The 23379-nt window shown below is 45.0% G+C and overlaps 1 protein-coding gene across 1 annotated transcript; it reads left to right on the top strand.

Moving 5' to 3' along the window:
* The first annotated feature begins 3744 nt into the window (after positions 1-3744).
* On the top strand, positions 3745-11374 carry Dhrsx (dehydrogenase/reductase X-linked). Its single transcript, XM_040736810.1, has 7 exons — positions 3745-3965; positions 7441-7548; positions 8087-8155; positions 8360-8461; positions 9198-9408; positions 9865-10072; positions 10190-11374. Exons 1-7 carry the CDS (start codon positions 3854-3856, stop codon positions 10469-10471), a joined length of 1092 nt encoding a protein of 363 aa, XP_040592744.1. The 5' UTR covers positions 3745-3853; the 3' UTR covers positions 10472-11374.
* The last annotated feature ends 12005 nt before the right edge of the window (positions 11375-23379 follow it).

The raw sequence follows: 23379 nt of genomic DNA, 5'->3' as shown, positions 1-23379 counted from the left end.
AATTATATGCAAATTTCATGCAAATGCACGCGGGCCGCCGGGTGATGCCACTAACCCCGCCCCTGCGCCCCTGAGGCTGCAAAAACTCGAGATTCTGTGTCGGGGCGCATGGAGGGGTTTGCAGATTGTATGCAAATATTATGCAAATTATGCATGCAAATTTTATGTAGACTATATGCATTTGTCTGCGGGAGGACGTGCTGACGCCCCAAGCTCCGCCCCTGCGACCCCAGTGACCCTGAGGATGCACGAAAACTCGATTCTACTTCGGGGTGCATGGAGGTTTATGCAGGTTTATGCAAATTTTATGCAAATTTTTGCGCCTTTGTACGTCTAGATGAGGAAATGAGGAGCAGGAGCCATGCCCCATGTGACCCCGTGACGTCAGCGTGACCCCCAAGGGCGACTGGAAGGTGAGGAAGGCGGGGATCAGGTCCCACATCCAAGCACGGTGGGTAAATGTATGCAAATGCACGCAATCGTATGCTAATCACATGCAAACCTGCAGGCCGAAGGGGCGGAGCCTCTAGCCCCGCCCCGGTGACCCCGAGGATGCAAAAAACCCGATTCCAAGGCGGGGTGCATGGAAGTGTATGCAAATGCTATGCAAATTTTATGCTGATTTGGGTGGCTTTTCTATTTGTAGGTGCGGAAATGAGGCGACGGAGCCACGCCCACGTGACCCCGTGACCTCTGGGTGACACCAGACAGCAGGGAAGGTGAGGAAGGTGGGGGTCAGAGACCCGGATTGAGAGGTGGAGGGTAAAACCTGTGCAAATGTATGCAGATTTATGCAAATTCATTCATAATCATTACTGTTTATCTAGACATCTGTGTTATTATTATTATTATCATCACTGTTTATCTAGACGTCTGTGTTATTATTATTATTATTATCATCACTGTTTATCTAGACGTCTGTGTTATTATTATTATTATTATCATCACTGTTTATCTAGACATCTGTGTTATTATTATTATTATCATCACTGTTTATCTAGACGTCTGTGTTATTATTATTATTATTATCATCACTGTTTATCTAGACGTCTGTGTTATTATTATTATCATCACTGTTTATCTAGACGTCTGTGTTATTATTATTATTATTATCATCACTGTTTATCTAGACGTCTGTGTTATTATTATTATTATTATCATCACTGTTTATCTAGACGTCTGTGTTATTATTATTATTATCATCACTGTTTATCTAGACGTCTGTGTTATTATTATTATTATTATCATCACTGTTTATCTAGACGTCTGTGTTATTATTATTATTATTATCATCACTGTTTATCTAGACGTCTGTGTTATTATTATTATTATCACTGTTTATCTAGACGTCTGTGTTATTATTATTATTATCATCACTGTTTATCTAGACGTCTGTGTTATTATTATTATTATTATCATCACTGTTTATCTAGACGTCTGTTATTATTATTATTATCATCACTGTTTATCTAGACGTCTGTGTTATTATTATTATTATCATCATCACTGTTTATCTAGACGTCTGTGTTATTATTATTATCATCATCACTGTTTATCTAGACGTCTGTGTTATTATTATTATCATCACTGTTTATCTAGACGTCTGTGTTATTATTATTATTATCATCATCACTGTTTATCTAGACGTCTGTGTTATTATTATCATCACTGTTTATCTAGACATCTGTGTTATTATTATTATTATCATCACTGTTTATCTAGACGTCTGTGTTATTATTATTATTATCATCATCACTGTTTATCTAGACGTCTGTGTTATTATTATTATTATTATCATCATCACTGTTTATCTAGACGTCTGTGTTATTATTATTATCATCACTGTTTATCTAGACGTCTGTGTTATTATTATTATTATCATCATCACTGTTTATCTAGACGTCTGTGTTATTATTATTATCATCACTGTTTATCTAGACGTCTGTGTTATTATTATTATTATTATCATCACTGTTTATCTAGACGTCTGTGTTATTATTATCATCATCACTGTTTATCTAGACGTCTGTGTTATTATTATTATTATTATTATCACTGTTTATCTAGACGTCTGTGTTATTATTATTATTATCATCACTGTTTATCTAGACGTCTGTGTTATTATTATTATTATCATCACTGTTTATCTAGACGTCTGTGTTATTATTATTATTATCATCATCACTGTTTATCTAGACGTCTGTGTTATTATTATTATTATTATCATCACTGTTTATCTAGACGTCTGTGTTATTATTATTATTATCACTGTTTATCTAGACGTCTGTGTTATTATTATTATTATCATCATCACTGTTTATCTAGACGTCTGTGTTATTATTATTATTATTATCATCACTGTTTATCTAGACGTCTGTGTTATTATTATTATTATCACTGTTTATCTAGACGTCTGTTATTATTATTATTATTATTATCATCACTGTTTATCTAGACGTCTGTGTTATTATTATTATCACTGTTTATCTAGACGTCTGTGTTATTATTATTATTATTATCATCACTGTTTATCTAGACGTCTGTGTTATTATTATTATTATTATCATCACTGTTTATCTAGACGTCTGTTATTATTATTATTATTATTATCATCACTGTTTGTCTAGACGTCTGTGTTATTATTATCATCACTGTTTATCTAGACGTCTGTGTTATTATTACTCATCTCATTTGCATATAATTTGCATGGATCCTCCCCAGATTTTGAATTTCTGGGCTAACCGTTGGGTCATTTGCATGTCATTTGAATCTCATTTGCATGTCCCTCCCCTTCCCGACCGCACACAATGCCTCGGCTTCTCATTCGCATATGTTTTGCATGGCTCCGCCCCTATGGCCTAATTTGCATATATGCTAATCGCGCTTTTTTCTCTCCGCCCAGGGTCTCCATGGACGCCCGAGGCCGCCCCCCGATGACGTCACGCGCGGCCCCGCCCACCGCCCCGCCCATCATCTCCACGAAGCCATGACGACGGGGCGGGGCCTCCGGGGGCGTGGCTAACCCTCGCCCGGCCACGCCCTCCGCCCATCTCACGCCCCGCCCCCGTCTCGCTCAGCTCACGTGCCTGGCCCCGCCCCGCCCCGCCGTGACCCCCTGACCCCGTGACGTCGCCCGCCCGCCTCATTTTCTACCCGGCGTCGTCACTTCCGCCCGGGGCTGCGGGGGTGGGGGAGGGGCGGGGGCGGGGCCATCGTCGCCGAGTCAATCATAGTGATGATAATAATAATAAAAATCGATATTTTTGAGGCCCCGCCCACTCGTCAGGGGATTGGGGGATCGGGGGCCACGCCCACGGCTGTCAGTCACCTCGGGGGCCACGCCCACAGCCGCGTGGAGCCCCAGGATGGGTCCATCAACGCCTTAGCCCCGCCCACCGCAGTCAATCAGCGCCCAGGTCACGCCCACCGCCGTCAATCAGCGCCCAGGCTCCGCCCACCGCCGTCCATCCGCGCCTAGGCCCGCCCACAGCCGTCAATCAATTCCTTAGCCCCGCCCAGCGCCGTCAATCCGCTCGAAGGCCCCGCCCACGGCTTTCAGTTCCCTCAATCAGTGCCCGGGCTCCGCCCACCGCCGTCAATCCGCCCCCAAGCCCCGCCCACTGCCGCGGAGAACCCCGGATGAGTCAATCAGTGCCAGGCCCCGCCCACCGCCGTCAGTGCCGTCAGTCAGCTCCCAGGGCCCTCCCACCGCCGTCAGTGCCGTCAGTCAGCTCCCAGGCCCCGCCCACCGCCGTCAGTGCCGTCAATCAGTCCCACGGCCCCGCCCAACGTCGCATTCCCGGTTGACCGGCGCCCCAGGAGGCGGGACCGGAAGTGAGGGGGCGGGGCCGCCATGTCCGCGCTGCTCGCCGCCCTCCGGGCCACCGTCCTGGCCTACGCCGTGGGCGCCGCCGTCCTCTTCCGGCAGCTGCTGCGGCGCCTGCGCGGGGGCTTCCGGCCGCCGGGTGAGTGACGCGGGGCCCGCGGGGGGCGGCGGGGGCGACCCCGGGGCAGGGACGGGCGCTGGGGTCTCCGGCGGGGGCGCGCGGCGCGGACTTCCGGTGAGCGCGCTGGACCGGAAGCGCCGGATTAGCCATGATTGTTGAGGGCGCCCGCTTTCTGAGCACCGGAAGTGGCTGTGGCGGGGTTTTCCTGGCCTCCGCGATGCCGCGCGTTTCCGGTCCGCCGTTGTCCTCTGCGGGTTCCCCGGGTGCCTTCAGAAATTTCCCAAAATTTCAGTTTCTCCCGGGGAATTTGTGGGTGAGCTTTGCCCTTACCGGAAGTGCAATGTCTCCCATATTTCTTGAGGGCAGTTCCTGTGTTTGTGTGGGCACCGGAAATTCCACTCCCGCCATGTTTGTTGTGGGAGGAAGCGCTCCCGAAACCTGAAGTCGCCCTGCATCCGTTTCCCCCTCGTCTAGGGGCCCCGATTCGGGTTCCCCTCGTTTCCCATCCGCCCACCGCGCCGCCAGGGTCCCCGGATGTCACCCGACTCCATCCCCAACCCCCGGAAACGAGCCAACCCCGGGCTTTTCCCAGCATGCAGCGCTTCGGGAGCTTTGCCAGCACCGGAAGCGTCTCTTCCGCCATCTTTGTTGAGGGAAATCACAGTCCGTCGTTTTTCATTAATTTTTCTTTTTCAAGCAAAAAAAAAAAAACAAGACTAAAATGGGTCAAAGGTCGGGGTCGCCGCGTTGTTCGGTGCATTAAATTTTGGTTTTTGAAAGTTAGTTCATCGCTTTCACAGGGGATTAAAACAAAAATGCAATAAAAACAAATTTATTTCGCCCCACAAACCCGAAAGTAAAAAAAAAATGAAAACACAGCAGAGCCGCGAACGGCGGGAAAACGCGGAAAACGAAATTTTAGTTTCTTAATTTTTATTCAGTAATTTTTTGCAAGACGTAAATAAGTTGAACGCAAAGCAAAACCCAAAGGTTGGAGCCAAAAATAAAAAATAAGAAAAACAGGGTTGGACGGAAGCGGATTCTTGGTTTTTTTACCCCTTTTTACTGGAGAAAATAAAAAGAATAAGAAGGGAATCAGAAAACAGGGAGGAAAAATAAATTAGATTCGGGGGGAAATGAATTATTCTGATTGGAAAAAAATAGGGAAAAACCAGAAAAGAAAAAGAAAAACTTTTTTGAGGTAGGAAACTTGGGTTTTCCTCCTCTAAACCAAACAACAATAATGAAAACTAAAGCGCCGAGGGCTCCGTTCTCTCCACAGACGATAAATAAGGAAAAAACAAAAACCGGGAGCCGCAGGAAATAAACCCGAAAACAAAACCCAGGCGCCGCGGCCACTGATTCTGTCTCACAGAGACTCAGGGGGGGAAAAGCGGTGAGAATCGACGGAAAATCAACTTTTTCTCTGTGTCCCAAACGCAGTAAAATAAAACCCGGGGAGAAATAAATTCACTGAAAGCCTCGGGCGAGGAGTTTTCCCCGGGAAACAAACGGGGGGAGAGGAAAGAAAAAAAAAACTGAGATCTGAATGTTTTCGTGAATTTGTTTGGTTTATTTTGGCGGGGGAATTAATTTCTGTTTTGTTTCTTTTTTTTAATTTCATATAAAATGTAAATAATAAAAAAGGGGAAAATAGAATAGAAAGTGAGAGGAATGGATTTAAAAAAAAAGTAAATAAACAGGGAAACAAAACCAAAAATAAAAATACCTCATAGAAAAAAAGAAACCGGAAACCTAAGGGAAACGAAAAAACGGAACCAAGAGTTTCGGACTTTTCCCGGAAGCCAAAAATAACGTAAAACTGGAAAAGAAAAATTAAGAAATTAACACATAAACCAAAAAAAAATTCCAATGAAAGTCAGTTTTCTCCATAGAAATAAAAATGAATGAAAACAGCAGAGAAGTAAATAAATGAATTAAAACCGGGAAAAAATTAATTACTTAAAATAAAAACCACACGCAACCGAGAAAAACAAAAACCAGGGCTTTAGAAACCAAAACTGCGCGAGGTCAGATTTTTCTGAGCAGGAAACAAGTAACGGAGACAGAAAAGGAAACAATGAGGAAACGTCAGGGAAATAAAGCGAGGAAACCGGAACCCGGACTCAAACCCGGAAATGGGAGGCGGCTTTTTCGTTTCTTCCTTTTTCCTTTTTGGGAACAGGGCAGAAACTGAGACCGGGAGGAGTGGAATCTTCTTACAGAACAGAATTAGAGGTGCGCGAGACTGAAAGATTAATAATATTATCTTTGCAAAGATACAAATCTAACCCTGAATTCGTGGGAGGTGAAGTTTTTTTCCTTTTCACGCGCCGAAAAAAACCAGAATTAAAAGTGCGGGAGGTGAAATAATTTCAGAGAAGCAAAAAACAGACAAACAAAAAAAAAATGAAAGCAAAAAACCAGAGTTAAAAGTGTGAGACGTGAAATTATGTTACACGAAAAATTAATAACAGAGGACGGAGGGAGAAAGGAATCTCACGTTAGATTTCCTTAAGAGAATAAAAACACGTAAAGCAACAAAAGATAAATGAAGATAAAATAAAAAGTGTAACTAGGAAACAGTTTCCCAGAGAACAGAAAACTGAAAGCGAAATATTAAAAAGTGAGCGATAATCAATGTGATGTCGCAAATCGGTTCACAGAGACCAGAAAAACTAAATAAATAAAATAAAACTTAAAACCGTGAGGCGTCGTATTATTTTACTCTACAAAAATCCACGCTACGGGGGCAGAATTTTTGCCGCAACCAAAAAAAAAAAAGAAGAATCACAAATGAGAAAATTAATTAATTTCATGACACTGATTTAAATGGATTTAATTAGTGTGAGGAAAAAATTAAGATAACAAAACGGAAAAAAAAACCAGAATTACAACGCAAACGCCGCGCGCGAGGAATCCGTTTCCTCCCCGCATCGAACCCCGGAGAAAGAATAAAAAGTGAAAAACAATAAATCAGACGCGGGGGAGGAAATTTAATCTTTTTTACCCAAAACCAAAAGCAGAAGTGAGGAAAATAAAGGAAAAAGACAACAGGAAAAGGAGGAAATGAAGTCATTCGCTGCGGGGAAACCGAGGACATAAATGAAAACAGGAAAACAGAGACAAGGGAACGGGCGGGGCTGCGACTTCCGCCCGGAAGTGCGAGGGAACAGCGAATGGAACCGGAAGTAGCCGGAAGTAACGCGGTTTCCCAAGGAAAGTGGGTGGAAAACGGGGAAACTGAGGTAAAACCGCGAGGATTTCATGAAAAAACGGAAAAAGGAAACAGGGCGTGGCGGGGGCGTGGCTGGGCGTGGCTGGGCGTGGCTGGGCGTGGCTGGGCGTGGCGGGGGCGTGGCCTCCACCCCAAAGGGGGAAAAACAAAGCAAACGTAACGGAAATGGCGGGAAACCAATGTTATTATTATGTTTTTATTATCGTTGTGACCCTGACCCCGCCCTGACCCCGCCCGGCCCCGCCCTCCCCGCAGAGCTCCGCCCCCAGCCCGGCCGCGTCGCCATCGTCACGGGCGGCACCGACGGCATCGGCCGCGCCACCGCCACGCAGCTGGCGGCACTGGGCATGGGCGTGGTCATCGGTGAGTCCCGCTTCCGGGTGCGGGCGGTGGGCGGGGCCGCACTTCCGGGTGAAATCAGAGGGCGGGGCCGCACTTCCGGTTGAAATCAGAGGGCGGGGCCCCACTTCCGGTTGAAATCAGAGGGCGGGGCCTCACTTCCGGGTGAAATCAGAGGGCGGGGCCGCACTTCCGGTTGAAATCAGAGGGCGGGGCCGCACTTCCGGTTGAAATCAGAGGGCGGGGCCTCACTTCCGGGTGAAATCAGAGGGCGGGGCCGCACTTCCGGGTGATATCAGAGGGCGGGGCCCCACTTCCGGTTGAAATCAGAGGGCGGGGCCTCACTTCCGGGTGAAATCAGAGGGCGGGGCCCCACTTCCGGTTGAAATCAGAGGGCGGGGCCCCACTTCCGGGTACGGGAAACAGACGGGGACCCATTTCCGGGTACACGCGGTGGGCGGGGCCCCACTTCCGGGTAAACGGAGAGGTCGGGGCCTCACTTCCCGGTCGGGTGGGGCAGGGGCGGGGCCCGGGGGTCGATTTTTTTTTTCCTCTTTTGCAGCCGCCAACGACGAGGCCAAAGGTCAGGAGGTCGCGGCCCAGATCCGGGCGGAGACGGAGAACGAGAACGGTGGGCGTGGCCGGGGTGGGCGGGGCCCGGTGGGCGGGGCCGGGTGGGCGTGGCCGGGGTGGGCGTGGCCGGGAACCTCCCTGTCTGTCTCTGGCGTGGGCGTGTCCCCTCTGGCGTGGGCGTGTCCCCTCTGGCGTGGGCGTGTCCCCTCTGGCGTGGGCGTGTCCCCGCGCTGACCCCGCCCCGCCCGGCCCCGCCCCGCAGTGCGCTTCCTGCCCCTGGACCTCGCCTCCCTGGCCTCCGTGCGGAAGTTCGCGCGCGACTTCCTGTCCCTGGGGCTCCCGCTGCACGCGCTGGTGAACAACGGTGAGCGCGGCCCCGCCCCGGCCACGCCCTGCCACGCCCCGGCCCCGCCTCGGCCACGCCCCGCCCCGGCCCCGCCCAGTGCAAGCAAACCAGGGGGAGAATGCGAGTTAGACGCATGCAAATGAGGCGTCAGGATATGCAAATGAGGGCCCTATGCAAACGAGGGGGCGGGGCCAGCTCTCCCGGGGTCTCTGAGCCCAGATTGGGGAAACGATGACGTCATGGGGGCGGAGCCAGGGCGGGCGATCTGCATATCCGGCCCCTCATTTGCATATCCGCAGCCAGATCGAGGGAGGCGGAGCGGGAGATTTGCATATTCACGACCTCATTTGCATATCCGACGCCCATCCGCTGGGTCTCACGTCTCATCTGCATATCCGGCCCCTCATTTGCATATCCGCTGTCTGAGTGGGGGCGCAGAGCGGGGATTTGCATATTCATGGGTTCATTTGCATACCCGACGCCCATCCGCTGGGTTGTGAGCCTCATTTGCATATCCGGGCTCATTTGCATATTCGTTTGCATACCCGGGATCTCAGGGGTTTCATTGGGGTTTATGTAAATGAGTGGGCGGGGCTAGTGACACAAGGCTGTGACTGACAGGTTCTCCATGTCTCCGCCCCGTTTCCCCCCACTTCCGCCCCGTTTCCCCCCACTTCCTCTTCACTTCCGCCCCGTTTCCCCCCCACTTCCTCTTCACTTCCGCCCCGTTTCCCCCCACTTCCGCCCCGCCCAGCGGGCGTGATGCTGGCGGCGCCGGGCGCGACCCCCGACGGCTTCGAGCCGCACCTGGGCGTGAACTTCCTGGGCCACTTCCTGCTCACGCGGCTGCTGCTGGGGCGGCTGCGGGCGTCGGCTTCGCGGGGTCGGAGGTCGCGCGTGGTGACCCTGGCCTCGGCCACGCACTACGTGGGGCGGATCCGCCCCGAGGACGTCGGGCGGGGCAGGTGGGCGTGGCCGCGGGCGTGGTGGGCGGGGCGGGTGGGCGTGGCCGCGGGCGTGGTGGGCGGGGCGGGTGGGCGTGGCCTAGGGAGCCGGGCGGGGTCACGGGTGTCAGGGGTCAGAGTGGGACCAGGTTGGACTCGTCGGGGTGGGGCGGGGCGACAGGAAGTGGGCGTGGCTGGGCAGGAAGTGGTTCCTGGAGGAGCAGGAAGTGGACAGGAAGTGAGGAATCGGGCGGGGCGGGTGCAGACACAGGGTTGAGGGACAGGAAACGGGTGGGAACAAACCGGAAGTGGGCGTGGCCAACCCGGAAGTGGGCGTGGCCAACCCGGAAGTGGGCGTGGCCAACCCGGAAGTGGGTGTGGGCGGACCGGAAGTGGGCGTGGCCGGACCGGAAGTGGGCGTGGCCGGACCGGAAGTGGGCGTGGCCGGCCCGGAAGTGACCGCGCCCCTCCCCGCAGCCCCGCCCCGCCCGCCCACGCCGCCTACGCCCGCAGCAAGCTGGCCCTGGTGCTGTTCGCGCGGCGGCTGCAGCGGCTCCTGGCGGCCCGGGGCGACCCCGTGACCTCGGGCGTGGCCGACCCGGGCGTGGCGGACACCGCCCTCTTCCGGAACGCGGGGTGGGGCCTGCGTGCGGCCCGGGCGCTGCTGGGCGGGGCCGCGTTCAAGGTGAGCAGCGGCGGGCGGGGCCGGGCGGGGCCGGGCGGGGCCGGGCGGGGCCGGGGAGGGAAACTGGGCGTGGCGAGCGCTGACCACGCCCCCGTGTCCGACCCCGCCCACCCGCAGACCCCCGAGGAGGGGGCGTGGACCTCGGTGCTCCTGGCCGCCGCCCCGGCCCCGCCCTGCGGCTACGTGGTGGACGAGGCCCCGGCCACGCCCCTCGCGCTCACCGGGGAGGCGGGGCTGCAGGACGCGGTGTGGGCGGCGGCCGAGCGCGCGGTGGGCGGGGCCGGCGAGGAGGAGGCGTGGCCGGAGCCGCCGCCCGGATGGAGCCACGCCCAGGAGGACGCAGAGACGGAGCCACGCCCACGGGAGCCACGCCCACGGGAGCCACGCCCACGCCCTTGACGTGACGGATGCGGAGCCACGCCCACGGGAGCCACGCCCACGCCCTTGACGTGACGGATGCGGAGCCACGCCCACCGATGCTGCGGCCACGCCCCGGAAGTCACCACGCCCACCACAGCCTTGGCCACGCCCTGTGACCACGCCCACAGCAGACTGGACCCCGCCCACGCCCTGCGGCCCCACCCAGGGCCCCAACTTCCTGTTATGAGGGCGGCGGCCACGCCTTTCCGCGGAGCCCCGCCCCCGCCGCTCCCAAACCACGCCCACTTCTGCGTCTCCCAATGGAGAAAGGCGTCCGGGGTTGTGATGTCATCACTGGGGCGGGGCTGCGGGGGTGGGCGGGGTTTGTGAGGCCCGGAGGCGTGGCCGAAGCTAAGCCACGCCCCCTTTGTCTGGGAAACCACGCCCACTTTTCTACATTACAATTCGTAGGCGCTTACATACATGTGTGTACGTGTGCTTATGTGATCATCTGCATTCGTGTGTTCGCATGTGTTCTACCCATGTCTGTGCGCGCGCGTTTGCCTGTGTGCGTGTGTTCACGTGTCCTCGTGTATGTTCACATGTTTATGTGATGTGTTTGCACGTGCATGGGTTCTGTGTGCCGGAACATGTGTGCACATGCGTGTTTCCGTTTGTAAGTGTGTGTCCCCATACCCCCGTCCTCCCGTGAGCCCCGCTGACGGGGGATGTGTGTGCTTTGTGTGTGTGCGCACATGTATGAACACGCATGTGTTCCTGGGTTTCCAGCCGTTTCTGTGTCTGGGAGTTTCCTGGCCGTCTCAGGACACACACGGTTTCCTGTGCACGTATGTGTCCGCGTGTGTGGTGCTTGTGGCGACGGGAACACGCTACATGCGATTTCCACGTGTGGAAGAAACGATCAATAAATGTGAAACCAGACATCCGCGGATTCCGTGTTTCTCGTCAGAGCCACAGAAAGACGCCGCTAAGAAAGAACTAAAAAAGAACATGCCTCACGGAGAGGTCACGGGATAACACGCCTAGACACGCTAGGGGAGCATACAAACAACAAACAGGTTTAACCCCTGGAGACGTGTACAATTAACACAGGAAACACGGAAATCATGGATTTAACAGGCAATCATTGGATTAACACGGGAAACACAATTAACATGGAAAACACGGAATTAACACTGGATTCATGGAATTAACACGGGATTAATAGGATTAACACAGGAAACATGGAAATAATGGAATTAACATGGAAACACAGAAATCACAGGAAACATGGGATTAATTTGGGAAACACGGGATTAACACAGGAAACAATTAACATGGGAACATGTGATTAACATGGGAAACACGGAAATTATGGGGGTAATATGGAAACCATGGAATTAACACGGGAAACATGGAATTAACAAGGGAAACACGGAGTTAACATGGAAAACATTAAATTAACATGGGAAACATGGAATTAACACAGAAACGTGGAATTAACATGGGAATCATGGAATTAACATGGGACACATGTAATTAACATGCGAAAATGGAATTCATACGGGAAACATGGGATTAACACGTAAAGCACAGAATTAACACAGAAACATGGGAAATACGGAATTAACACAGGAAACACTCAATTAACATGGGAAAAACAGAAATCATGGAATTAACACTAGAGACACGGAAATCACGGGATTAACACGGAAAACACAGAATTAACATGGAAAACATGGAATTAAAACAGAAACACGGGAAAATTGGAAATCATGGGATTAACACAGAAAACACAATATTAACACGAGAAACAAGGGATAAACACGGAAATCACAGAATTAACACGGGAAACATGGAAAACATGCGAAACATGGAATAAACACAGAAACCTGGATTTAACACTGGAAACACGAAAATCACGGGATTAACATGGAAATCTTGGAATTCACACAGGAAAACATGGAATTAACATGGGAAACACGGAAAACACAGAATTAACACAGAAACACGGAATCAGCACAGAAACATGTAATTCACATGGGAAACATGGGATCAACTTTGGAAAAATGGAATTAACACAGGAAACATGGAATTCACATGGGAAACACGGAAATCATGGAGTCAACATGGAAAACACACAAATCACGGAATTAACATGGGAAACATGGAATTAACATGGAAAACACGGGATAAACATGGGAAACACGGGATTACAACGGGAAACACGGAATCAACACTGGAAACACGGAAATCATGGATTAACACGGAAAACACGAAATTAACACGAGGAACACGGGATTAACAAGGAAACATGGAAATCATTGAATTAACACAGAAACATGGAATTAACAAGGGATAAACCCGGAACACATGGAATTTACATGGGATTAACACGGAAATCATGGAATTAACGGGGGAACATGGAAATCAGGTTTAACACGGGAAACACGGGATTAACATGGGAAACACGGAAAACACAGAATTAACACAGACACACGGAAAACATGAAATTAACACGGGAAAATGGATTTAACACAGGAAACGGAATTAACACGGGAAACACAGAAATCACAGGATTAACACAGGAAACTCAAAATTATGGGGAACACGTAATTAACATGGGAAAATGAAATTAATATGGGAAACATGGGGTTAACATGGAAAACATGGAATTAACACAGAAACATGAAATTAACACGGGAAAGATGGAATTAACACAGGAAACACGGGATTACACGGAAACACGGAATTAACACAGAAAGTTGGAATTAACAGGGGAAACATGGAATTAACATGGGAAACACGGGATTAACACAGGAAACATAAATCACAGAATTAACACAGGGAACATGGAATTAACATGGGAAACATGGCAAATCATGGTATTAACATGGGAAACATGGGATTAACTCAGAGATCATGGGATTAACACGGGAAACACAGAAATCATGGAATTAACATGGGAATCATGGGATGAACATGCGAAACTTGGAATAAACACAGAAACATGGATTAACATTGGAGACACGTAAATCACGGGATTAACACGGGAAACTCACAATTAACACTGAAACACAGAAATCACAGAATTAACATGGGAGACACGGGATTAATACAGCAATCATAGAAATCACGGGGTTAACAAAGAAAACATGGAATTAACACAGGAAACAAGGAAATCATGGAATTAACACGGGAATACGGAATTAACTAGGGAAACACGGAATTAACAGAGAGATCATGGAATTAACACGGAAAACACAGAATTAACTTAGGAAACATGGAAATCATGGGATTAACACAGAAACATGGAATTAACACCGGAAACATGGAAATCACGGATTAACATGGAAAACACAGAATTAATACGAGAATTATAGAAATCACGGGGTTAAAGAAAACATGGTTTTAACACGGGAAACATGGAATTAAAACAGAAACGGAATTAACACGGGAAAATTGGAAATCATGGGATTAACACGGAAAACACGATATTAACACGAGGAACACGGGATAAACACAGAAATCACGGAATTAACACAGAATTAACACGGGAAACATGGAAATCACGGAATTAACACAGAGAACATGGAATTAACATGGAAAACACAGAAATCACGGCATTAACATGGGAAACATGGAATTAACATGGGATTCATGGAATTAACACAGGAAACATGGAAATAATAGAATTAACGCGGGAAACAGAATTAACATGGAAGTAACACGGAAACACGGGAAATATGGAATTAACATGGTAAAATGGAATTAATATGAGAAACATGGGATTAACATGGAAATCAAGGGATTAACATGGGAAACACCGAGTTAACATGAGAAACACGGGATAAACATGGGAAACATGGAATTAACATGGGAAATACGGAAATAACATGGCATTGACACAGAAACACGGGAAACATGGGATTAACGTGGGAAACATTGAAATCACAGGAACACGAATTTAACACAGGAAACATGGAATTCACATGGGAAACACACAAAACATGGAATTAACCCAGGAAACACAGAATTAACATGGGAAACATGGAATTAACATGTGTAACATTGAAATCATGGGATTAACATGGGAAACATGGAAAACACGTAATTAACACAGGAATCATAGAAATCACGGGGTTAACAAAGAAAACATGGAATTTACACTGGAAACATGGAATTAACATGGAAAACATGAAATTAACATGGGAAATAAGGAATTAACATGGAAGGCATGGCAATGAACACGGAAACATGGAATTTGGAAACATGGAAATCATGGGATTAACACAGAAACATGGAATTAACACAGGAAACATGGAAATCACGGAATTATCACAGAAACATGGAATTAACATGGGAAACACAGAAATCACGGAATTAACATAGGAAACACGGAATTAACACAGGAAACATGGAATTAACATGGGAAACATGGAATTAACATGGGAAACATGGAATTAATATGGGAAACATGGAATTAACACAGAAACATGGAATTAACACGGGAAACATGGAATTAACACAGGAAACACGGGATTACACAGAAACACGGAATTAACACAGAAAGTTGGAATTAACAGGGGAAACATGGAATTAACATGGGAAACACGGGATTAACATGGGAAACGGAAATCACAGATTAACACGGAAAACACGAAATTAACACGAGAAACACGGGATTAATAAGGAAACATGGAATTCACCCAGGAAACATGGGATTAACATGGGAAACATGGAATTAACATGGGAAAAATGGAAATCACAGAATTAACACAGGAAACACGGAATTGATATGGGAAACATGGAATTATCACAGGAAACATGCAAAACACAGAATTAACACGGGAATCATGGAATTAACATGGAAAACATGGGATTAATACAGAAACATGGAATTAACACAGTAACATGCAATTAACACAGAAACATGGAATTAACATGGAAATCACAGGAATAACACAGAAACATGGAATTAACACAGGAAACACAGAATTAACACGGAATTAACAAGGGAAACACGGAATTTACCCAGGAAACATGGAATTATCATGGGGAACATGTAATTAACATGGGAAAATGGAATTAATATGGGAAACATAGAATTAACACAGAAACATGGAATTAACACGGGAAACATGGAATTAACACAGGAAACACGGGATTACACAGAAACACGGAATTAACACAGAAAGTTGGAATTAACAGGGGAAACATGGAATTAACATGGGAAACACGGGATTAACATGGGAAACGGAAATCACAGATTAACACGGAAAACACGAAATTAACACGAGAAACACGGGATTAATAAGGAAACATGGAATTCACCCAGGAAACATGGGATTAACATGGGAAACATGGAATTAACATGGGAAAAATGGAAATCACAGAATTAACACAGGAAACACGGAATTGATATGGGAAACATGGAATTATCACAGGAAACATGCAAAACACAGAATTAACACGGGAATCACGGAATTAACATGGGAAACACGAAATTAACATAGAAAACACGGAATTAACATGGAAACCATGGAAATCAAACGGGAAATATGGAATTAGCAGGAAATCACGGTATTAACACAGGAAACATGGGATTAACAGGGAAACATGGAATTAACACGGGAAACATGGAATTAGCCCCGAAATCAAGGGATTAACACAGGAACATAGGTTTAACACAGGAAACACGAAAAAAACGGGATTCACAGGGAAACATGGAAATCACGGAATTAACATGGGAAACATGGAATTAACAGGGGAAACACGAAAATCATGGGATTAAAATGGAAACATGAAATTAACACAGGAAACACAGAAATCATGGGATTAACATGGGAAGCATGGGATAAACATCTGCATCACGGAATAAACACAGAAACATTGATTAACACTGGATACACGGAAATCACGGGATTAACACAGAAAACATGGAATTAAATCGAAAAACACATGATAAACACAGGAAACAAGGATTTCACATGGGAAACACGGAAATGTTGGAATTAACACGGGAACTATGGAATTCACATGGGGAAAACACGGAATTAACAGGGAAAACACGGGATTAACACAGAATCAATGGAAACATGGGATTAATGAGGAAACACGGAAATCAGAGAATTAACATGGGAAGCATGGAATTCACATGGGAAACACAGAATTAACATGGGAAACTTGGAAATCACGGAATTATCATGGGATTCACAGAATTAACACGGGAAACGTGGAATTAATACGGGAGAATGGAATTAACACGGGAAACATGGAAATCACGGAATTAACACAGGAAACATGTGATTAACATCGGAAAAACGGAAATCACTGAATTAACAGAGGAAATATGGAATTAACACGGGACACACGGAATTTTCATGGGAAACATGGAATAACACAGAAATCATGGAATTAACACGGGAAACACAGAAATCATGGCATTAACATGGGAAACATGGAATTAACATGGAATTCATGGGACTAACACAGGAAACACGCAAAACACGGAAATAACACGGGAATCACGGTATTAACACAGGAAACATGGGATTAACACGGGAAACATGGGATTAATACGGGAAACATGGAATTAATTAATACAGAAACATGGAATTATCATGGGAAACACAGAAATCACAGAATTAACACTGAAAACATGGAATTAACATTGGAAATATGGAAATCACGGAATTAACACGGGAAACATGGAATTAACACAAATAACACGGAATTAACATGGAACACATGGGTATAACACAGAAACACGGAATTAACATGAGAAAAACAGAAATCACAGGATTAACACAGGAAACATGGAATTAATACAGAAACATGGAATTAACACGGGAAACACAGAAATCATGGAATTAACACGGGAAACACGGAATTTTCATGGGAAACATGGAATAACACAGAAATCATGGAATTAACACGGGAAACACAGAAATCATGGAATTAACACGGAAAACATGGAATTAACACGAGAAACACAGAAATCACAGGATTAACACAGAAACATGGAAATCACATGGGATAAATGGGCACAGGTTTAACACGGGTATCATGGGATTAACACGTAAACTCGGAATTAACACGTGTATCATGGGATTAACATGGAAACAATGGGATTAACACAGAAACATGGAATTAACACGGGAAACACATAATTAACACGGAACTAACACAGAAACATGGGAAACATGGGATTAACGCAGGAAACATGGGATTAACATGGAAAACATGGAATTGACACAGAAACATGGAATTAACATGGGATAAACACGGGACACATGGAATTTACATGGGAATAACACGGAAATCATGGAATTAATGGGGGAACATGGAAATCACAGGCTTAACATGGGAAACACGGGATTAACATGGGAAACATGGGATTAACAGGGGGAACATGGAAATCTCGGAATTAAACCAGGAAACAGGATATTAACACAGAAACACGTACTCAACATGGGAAACACAGGATTAACACGGGAATCATGGAATCAACATGGGAAACACAGGATAAACACGGGAAACACGGAAATCACGGGATTAACACAAAAACATGGAATTTACACGGGAAACACGGAATTAACATGGGGAACACAGAATTAACATGGGATTAACAGAGAGACACGGAAATCACAGATTAACACACAAACATGGAATTAACAAGGTAAACATGGAAATCATGGAACTAACACAGGAAACACTGAATTAACACCGAAATCACGGGATTAACACAGAAACAAGGGAAACATTTGATTAACATGGGAAACACGGGATTAACGCAGGAAACATGGGATTAACTCTGGAACCACGGAAAACACAGAATTAACACATAAACACGGAATCAGCACAGAAACATGTAATTCACATGGGAAACATGAGATGAACTTTGGAAAAATGGAATTAACACTGGAAACATGGAATTAATACAGAAACATGGAATAATTACGGGAAACAGAAATCACGGGATTAACACAGAAACATGGAAATCACATGGGATAAATGTGATTAACATGGGAAACACGGTAAACACGGAATAAACACAGGAAACACGGAAATCACGGGATTATAACAGGAAACATGGAAATCACGGGATAAACACATAAACATGGAATTAACACAGAAAGCACGGAAATTACGGGATTAACACAGTAAACACACAATTAACATGGGAAACATGGGCACAGGTTTAACACGGGTATCATGGGATTAACACGTAAACACGGAATTAACACGGAAGTCATGGGATTAACATGGAAAACATGGGATTAATAAAGAAACATGGAATTAACACAGAAACATGGAATTAACATGGGAAATACAGAATTAACACAGAAATACCACAGAAACATGGGAAACACGGGATTAACGCAGGAAACACGGGATTAACACGGAAAGCATGGAATTAACACAGAAACATGGAATTAACATGGGAAACACAGAATTAACACAGAAATACCACAGAAACATGGGAAACACGGGATTAACGCAGGAAACACGGGATTAACACGGAAAGCATGGAATTAACACAGAAACATGGAATTAACATGGGAAACATGGAAATCATGGAATCAACACGGAAAACATGTATTTAACACTGAAAACATGGAATTAACACAGGAAGAACGGAAATCATGGAAACACGGAAATCACAGGAAAAATGGAATTAATACGGGAAGCATGGAATTTACACAGAAATATGGAAATCACAAGAGGGATACATGGAATTTACATGCGAACCACGGAAAACACGGGAAACACGGAAATCACGGAATTAACAGGGAAACATGGAATTCACATGGGAAACACAGGAAACACGGGATTGACATGGGAAACACGGAAACAGAATTAACACAGAAACGCGGAAAACATAAAATTAACACGGGGAAATGGATTTAACACAGGAAACAGAATTAACACGGGAAACACAGAAATCACGGGATTAACACAGGAAACTCAAAATTATCATGGGGAACACGTAATTAACATGGGAAAATGGAGTTAATATGGGAAACATGGGATTAACACGGAAAACATGGAATTAACATAGAAACATGGAATTAACACGGGAAACATGGAATTAACACAGGAAACACGGGATTACACGGAAACACGGAATTAACACAGAAAGTTGGAATTAACAGGGGAAACATGGAATTATCATGGGAAACACGGGATTAACACAAGAAACAAATCACAGATTTAACACAGACAACATGGAATTAACATGGGAAACATGGCAAATCATGGGATTAACCTGGGAAACATGGGATTAACTCAGAGATCATGGAATTAACACGGGAAACAAAGAAATCATGGAATTAACATGAGAATCATGGGATGAACATGCGAAACATGGAATAAACACAGAAACATGGATTAACATTGGAGACACGTAAATCACGGGATTAACACGGGAAACTCACAATTAACACTGAAACACAGAAATCACGGAATTAACATGGGAGACATGGGATTAACACAGGAAACACAGCATTAGCACGGGAAACATGGAAATCACGGAATTAACTCTCCAAATATGGAATTAACTCGGAAAACACGGAATTAACACCGGAAACACGGAAATCATAGGATTAACATGGAAACACGAAATTAACACGGGAAACACGGAATTAACCCAGGAAACATGGAATTAACATGGAAACACGGAAATCACGTAATTAACACAGAAATCATGGAATTAACATGGGAAACACAGAAATCACAGCATTAACATGGGAAATACAGAATTAACATGGAATTAACACGGAAACACGGGAAATACAGAATTGACATGGTAAAATGGAATTAATACGGGAAACATGGGATTAACATGGAAATCAAGGGATTAACACGGGAAACACCGAGTTAACATGAGAAACACGGGATAAACATGGGAAACATGGGATTAACATGGGAAACATGGAGTTAACATGGGAAACATGGCATTAACACATAAACATGGAATTAACACAGGAAACACGGAATTAACACAGAAACATGGAATTAACATGGAAAATATTAAATTATCATGAGAAACACGGGATAAAGATGGAAAACATGGAACTAACACAGGAAACACACACTTAACATGGGAAACACGGAAATCATGGAATCAACACGGAAAACATGGAATTAACACAGGAAACACGGAAATCATGGAATTAACGCAGTAAACATGGACATCATGGGATTAACATGGGAAACACAGAAATCATGGAATTAACACGGGAAAATGGATTTAACACAGGAAATGGAATTAACACGGGAAACAGAAATCACAGGATTAACACAGGAAACTCAAAATTATCATGGGGAACACGTAATTAACATGGGAAAATGGAATTAATATGGGAATCATGGGATTAACACGGGAACATGGGATTACACGGAAACACGGAATTAACACAGAAAGTTGGAATTAACAGGGGAAACATGGGATAAACATCCGAATCACGGAATAAACACAGAAACGTTGATTAACACTGGAGACACGGAAATCACGGGATTAACACGGAAAACATGGAATTAAATCGAGAAACACGTGATAAACACAGGAAACAAGGATTTCACATGGGAAACACGGAAATCATGGAATTAACACGGGAACCATGGAATTCACATGGGGAAAACACGGAATTAACAGGGGAAACACGGGATTAACACAGAATCAATGGAAACATGGGATTAATGAGGAAACATGGAAATCAGAGAATTAACATGGGAAACACAGAATTAACATGGGAAACTTGGAAATCACGGAATTATCATGGGATTCACAGAATTAACACGGGAAACGTGGAATTAATATGGGAAAATGGAATTAACACGGGAAACACAGAAACAACGGAATTAACACAGGAAACATAGAATTAACACGGGAAACATGGAATTAACATGGGAAACACGGGAAACTCAGAAACCATGGAATTAACACGAGAAACATGGAATTAACCCAGGAAACACGGGATTAACATGGGAAACATGGGATTAACATGGGAAACATGGAGTTAACATGGGAAACATGGGATTAACACATAAACATGGAATTAACACAGAAACATGGAATTAACATGGAAAACATGGGAATAACATGGAACACATGGAATTAACATGGAAAACATGAAATTGACATGAGAAACACGTGATAAAGATGGAAAACATGGAATTAACACAGGAAACACACACTTAACATGGGAAACACAGAAATCATGGAATTAACATGTGAAACATGGAATAAACTCAGAAACATGGAATTAACATGGGAAACATTGATTTAACACAGGGAACACAGGATTAACATGGGAAACATGGGATTAATGCATAAACATGGAATTAACATAGGGAATATGGAAATTATGAATTAACACGGTAAACATGGAATTCACATGGGAAAAACAGAAGCAACATGGGAAACATGGAATTACAACAGGAAATCACGGAATTAACACAGAGAACATGGGAATCACCGGATTAACACAGAAACATGGAATTAACACAGGAAACATGGAATTATTACAGAAACATGGAATTATCACGGAAGACACAGAAATCATGGAATTAACATGAGAAACACAGAAATTACGGGATTAACACAGAAACATGGAAATCACATGGGATAAATGTGATTAACATGGGAAACACGCTAAACACGGAATAAACACAGGAAGCACAGAAATCACGGGATTATAACGGGAAACATGGAAATCACGGGATAAACACATAAACATGGAATTAACACAGAAAACACAGAAATTACGGGATTAACACAGTAAACACACAATTAACATGGGAAACATGGGCACAGGATTAACACGGGTATCATGGGATTAACACGTAAACACGGAATTAACACGGAAATCATGGGATTAACATGGAAAACATGGGATAAATAAAGAAATATTGAATTAACACAGATAACTCAGAAATCATGGAATTAACATGGAAAACATGGGATTAATACAGAAACATGGAATTAACACAGTAACATGCAATTAACACAGAAACATGGAATTAACATGGAAATCACAGGAATAACACAGAAACATGGAATTAACACAGGAAACACAGAATTAACACGGAATTAACACAGAAACATGGGAAACATGGGATTAACGCAGGAAACACGGGATTAACACGGAAAACATGGAATTAACACAGAAACATGGAATTAGCATGGAAAACACGGGAAAAATGGAATTAACATGGGAAACATGGGAATCACGGAATTAACACAGAACTAACACGGGAAACATGGAAATCATGGAATTAACACAGAGAACATGGAATTAACATGGAACACACAGAAATCACGGCATTAACATGGGAAACATGGAATTAACATGGGATTCATGGGATTAACACAGGAAACATGGAAATCAGAGGAAACATGGGATTAATTCGGGAAACACGGGATTAACACAGGAAACATAGAATAAACATGGGAACATGTGATTAACATGGGAAACATGGAAATTACGGGGGTAACATGGAAAACATTGAATTAACACGGGAAACATGGAATTAACACGGGAAACACAAAATTAACACAGAAACATGGAATTAACATGGGAATCATGGAATTAACATGGGAGACATGTAATTAACATGCGAAAATGGAATTCATACGGGAAACATGGGATTAACACGTACAGCACAGAATTAACACAAAAACATGGGAAATACGGAATTAACGCAGGAAGCACACAATTAACATGGGAAACACAGAAATCATGGAATTAACACTGGGGACACACAGAAATCACGGGATTAACACTGAAAACACAGAATTAACATGGAAAACATGGAATTAAAACAGAAACAGGGAATTAACACGGGAAAATTGGAAATCATGGGATTAACACGGAAAACACGATATTAACACGAGGAACATGGGATAAACAATGGAAAACACGGAATTAACACGGGAAACA

This window comes from Mesocricetus auratus, unplaced genomic scaffold, assembly GCF_017639785.1.
Source record: "Mesocricetus auratus isolate SY011 unplaced genomic scaffold, BCM_Maur_2.0 Super-Scaffold_100106, whole genome shotgun sequence".
Classification (NCBI taxonomy): Eukaryota; Metazoa; Chordata; class Mammalia; order Rodentia; family Cricetidae; genus Mesocricetus; species Mesocricetus auratus.
The sequence above is the reverse complement of the archived record's forward strand: the minus strand, read 5'-3'. Positions and strand labels throughout refer to the sequence as shown.

Excerpts from the sequence above, each read along its gene's own strand:
- Dhrsx (XM_040736810.1), top strand. The coding sequence starts at position 3,854 with ATGTCCGCGCTGCTCGCCGCCCTCCGGGCCACCGTCCTGGCCTACGCC. Across the intron at positions 3,966-7,440 it reads CGGGGGCTTCCGGCCGCCGG|AGCTCCGCCCCCAGCCCGGC; the intron begins GTGAGTGACGCG and ends CCCTCCCCGCAG. Across the intron at positions 7,549-8,086 it reads GGGCATGGGCGTGGTCATCG|CCGCCAACGACGAGGCCAAA; the intron begins GTGAGTCCCGCT and ends CCTCTTTTGCAG.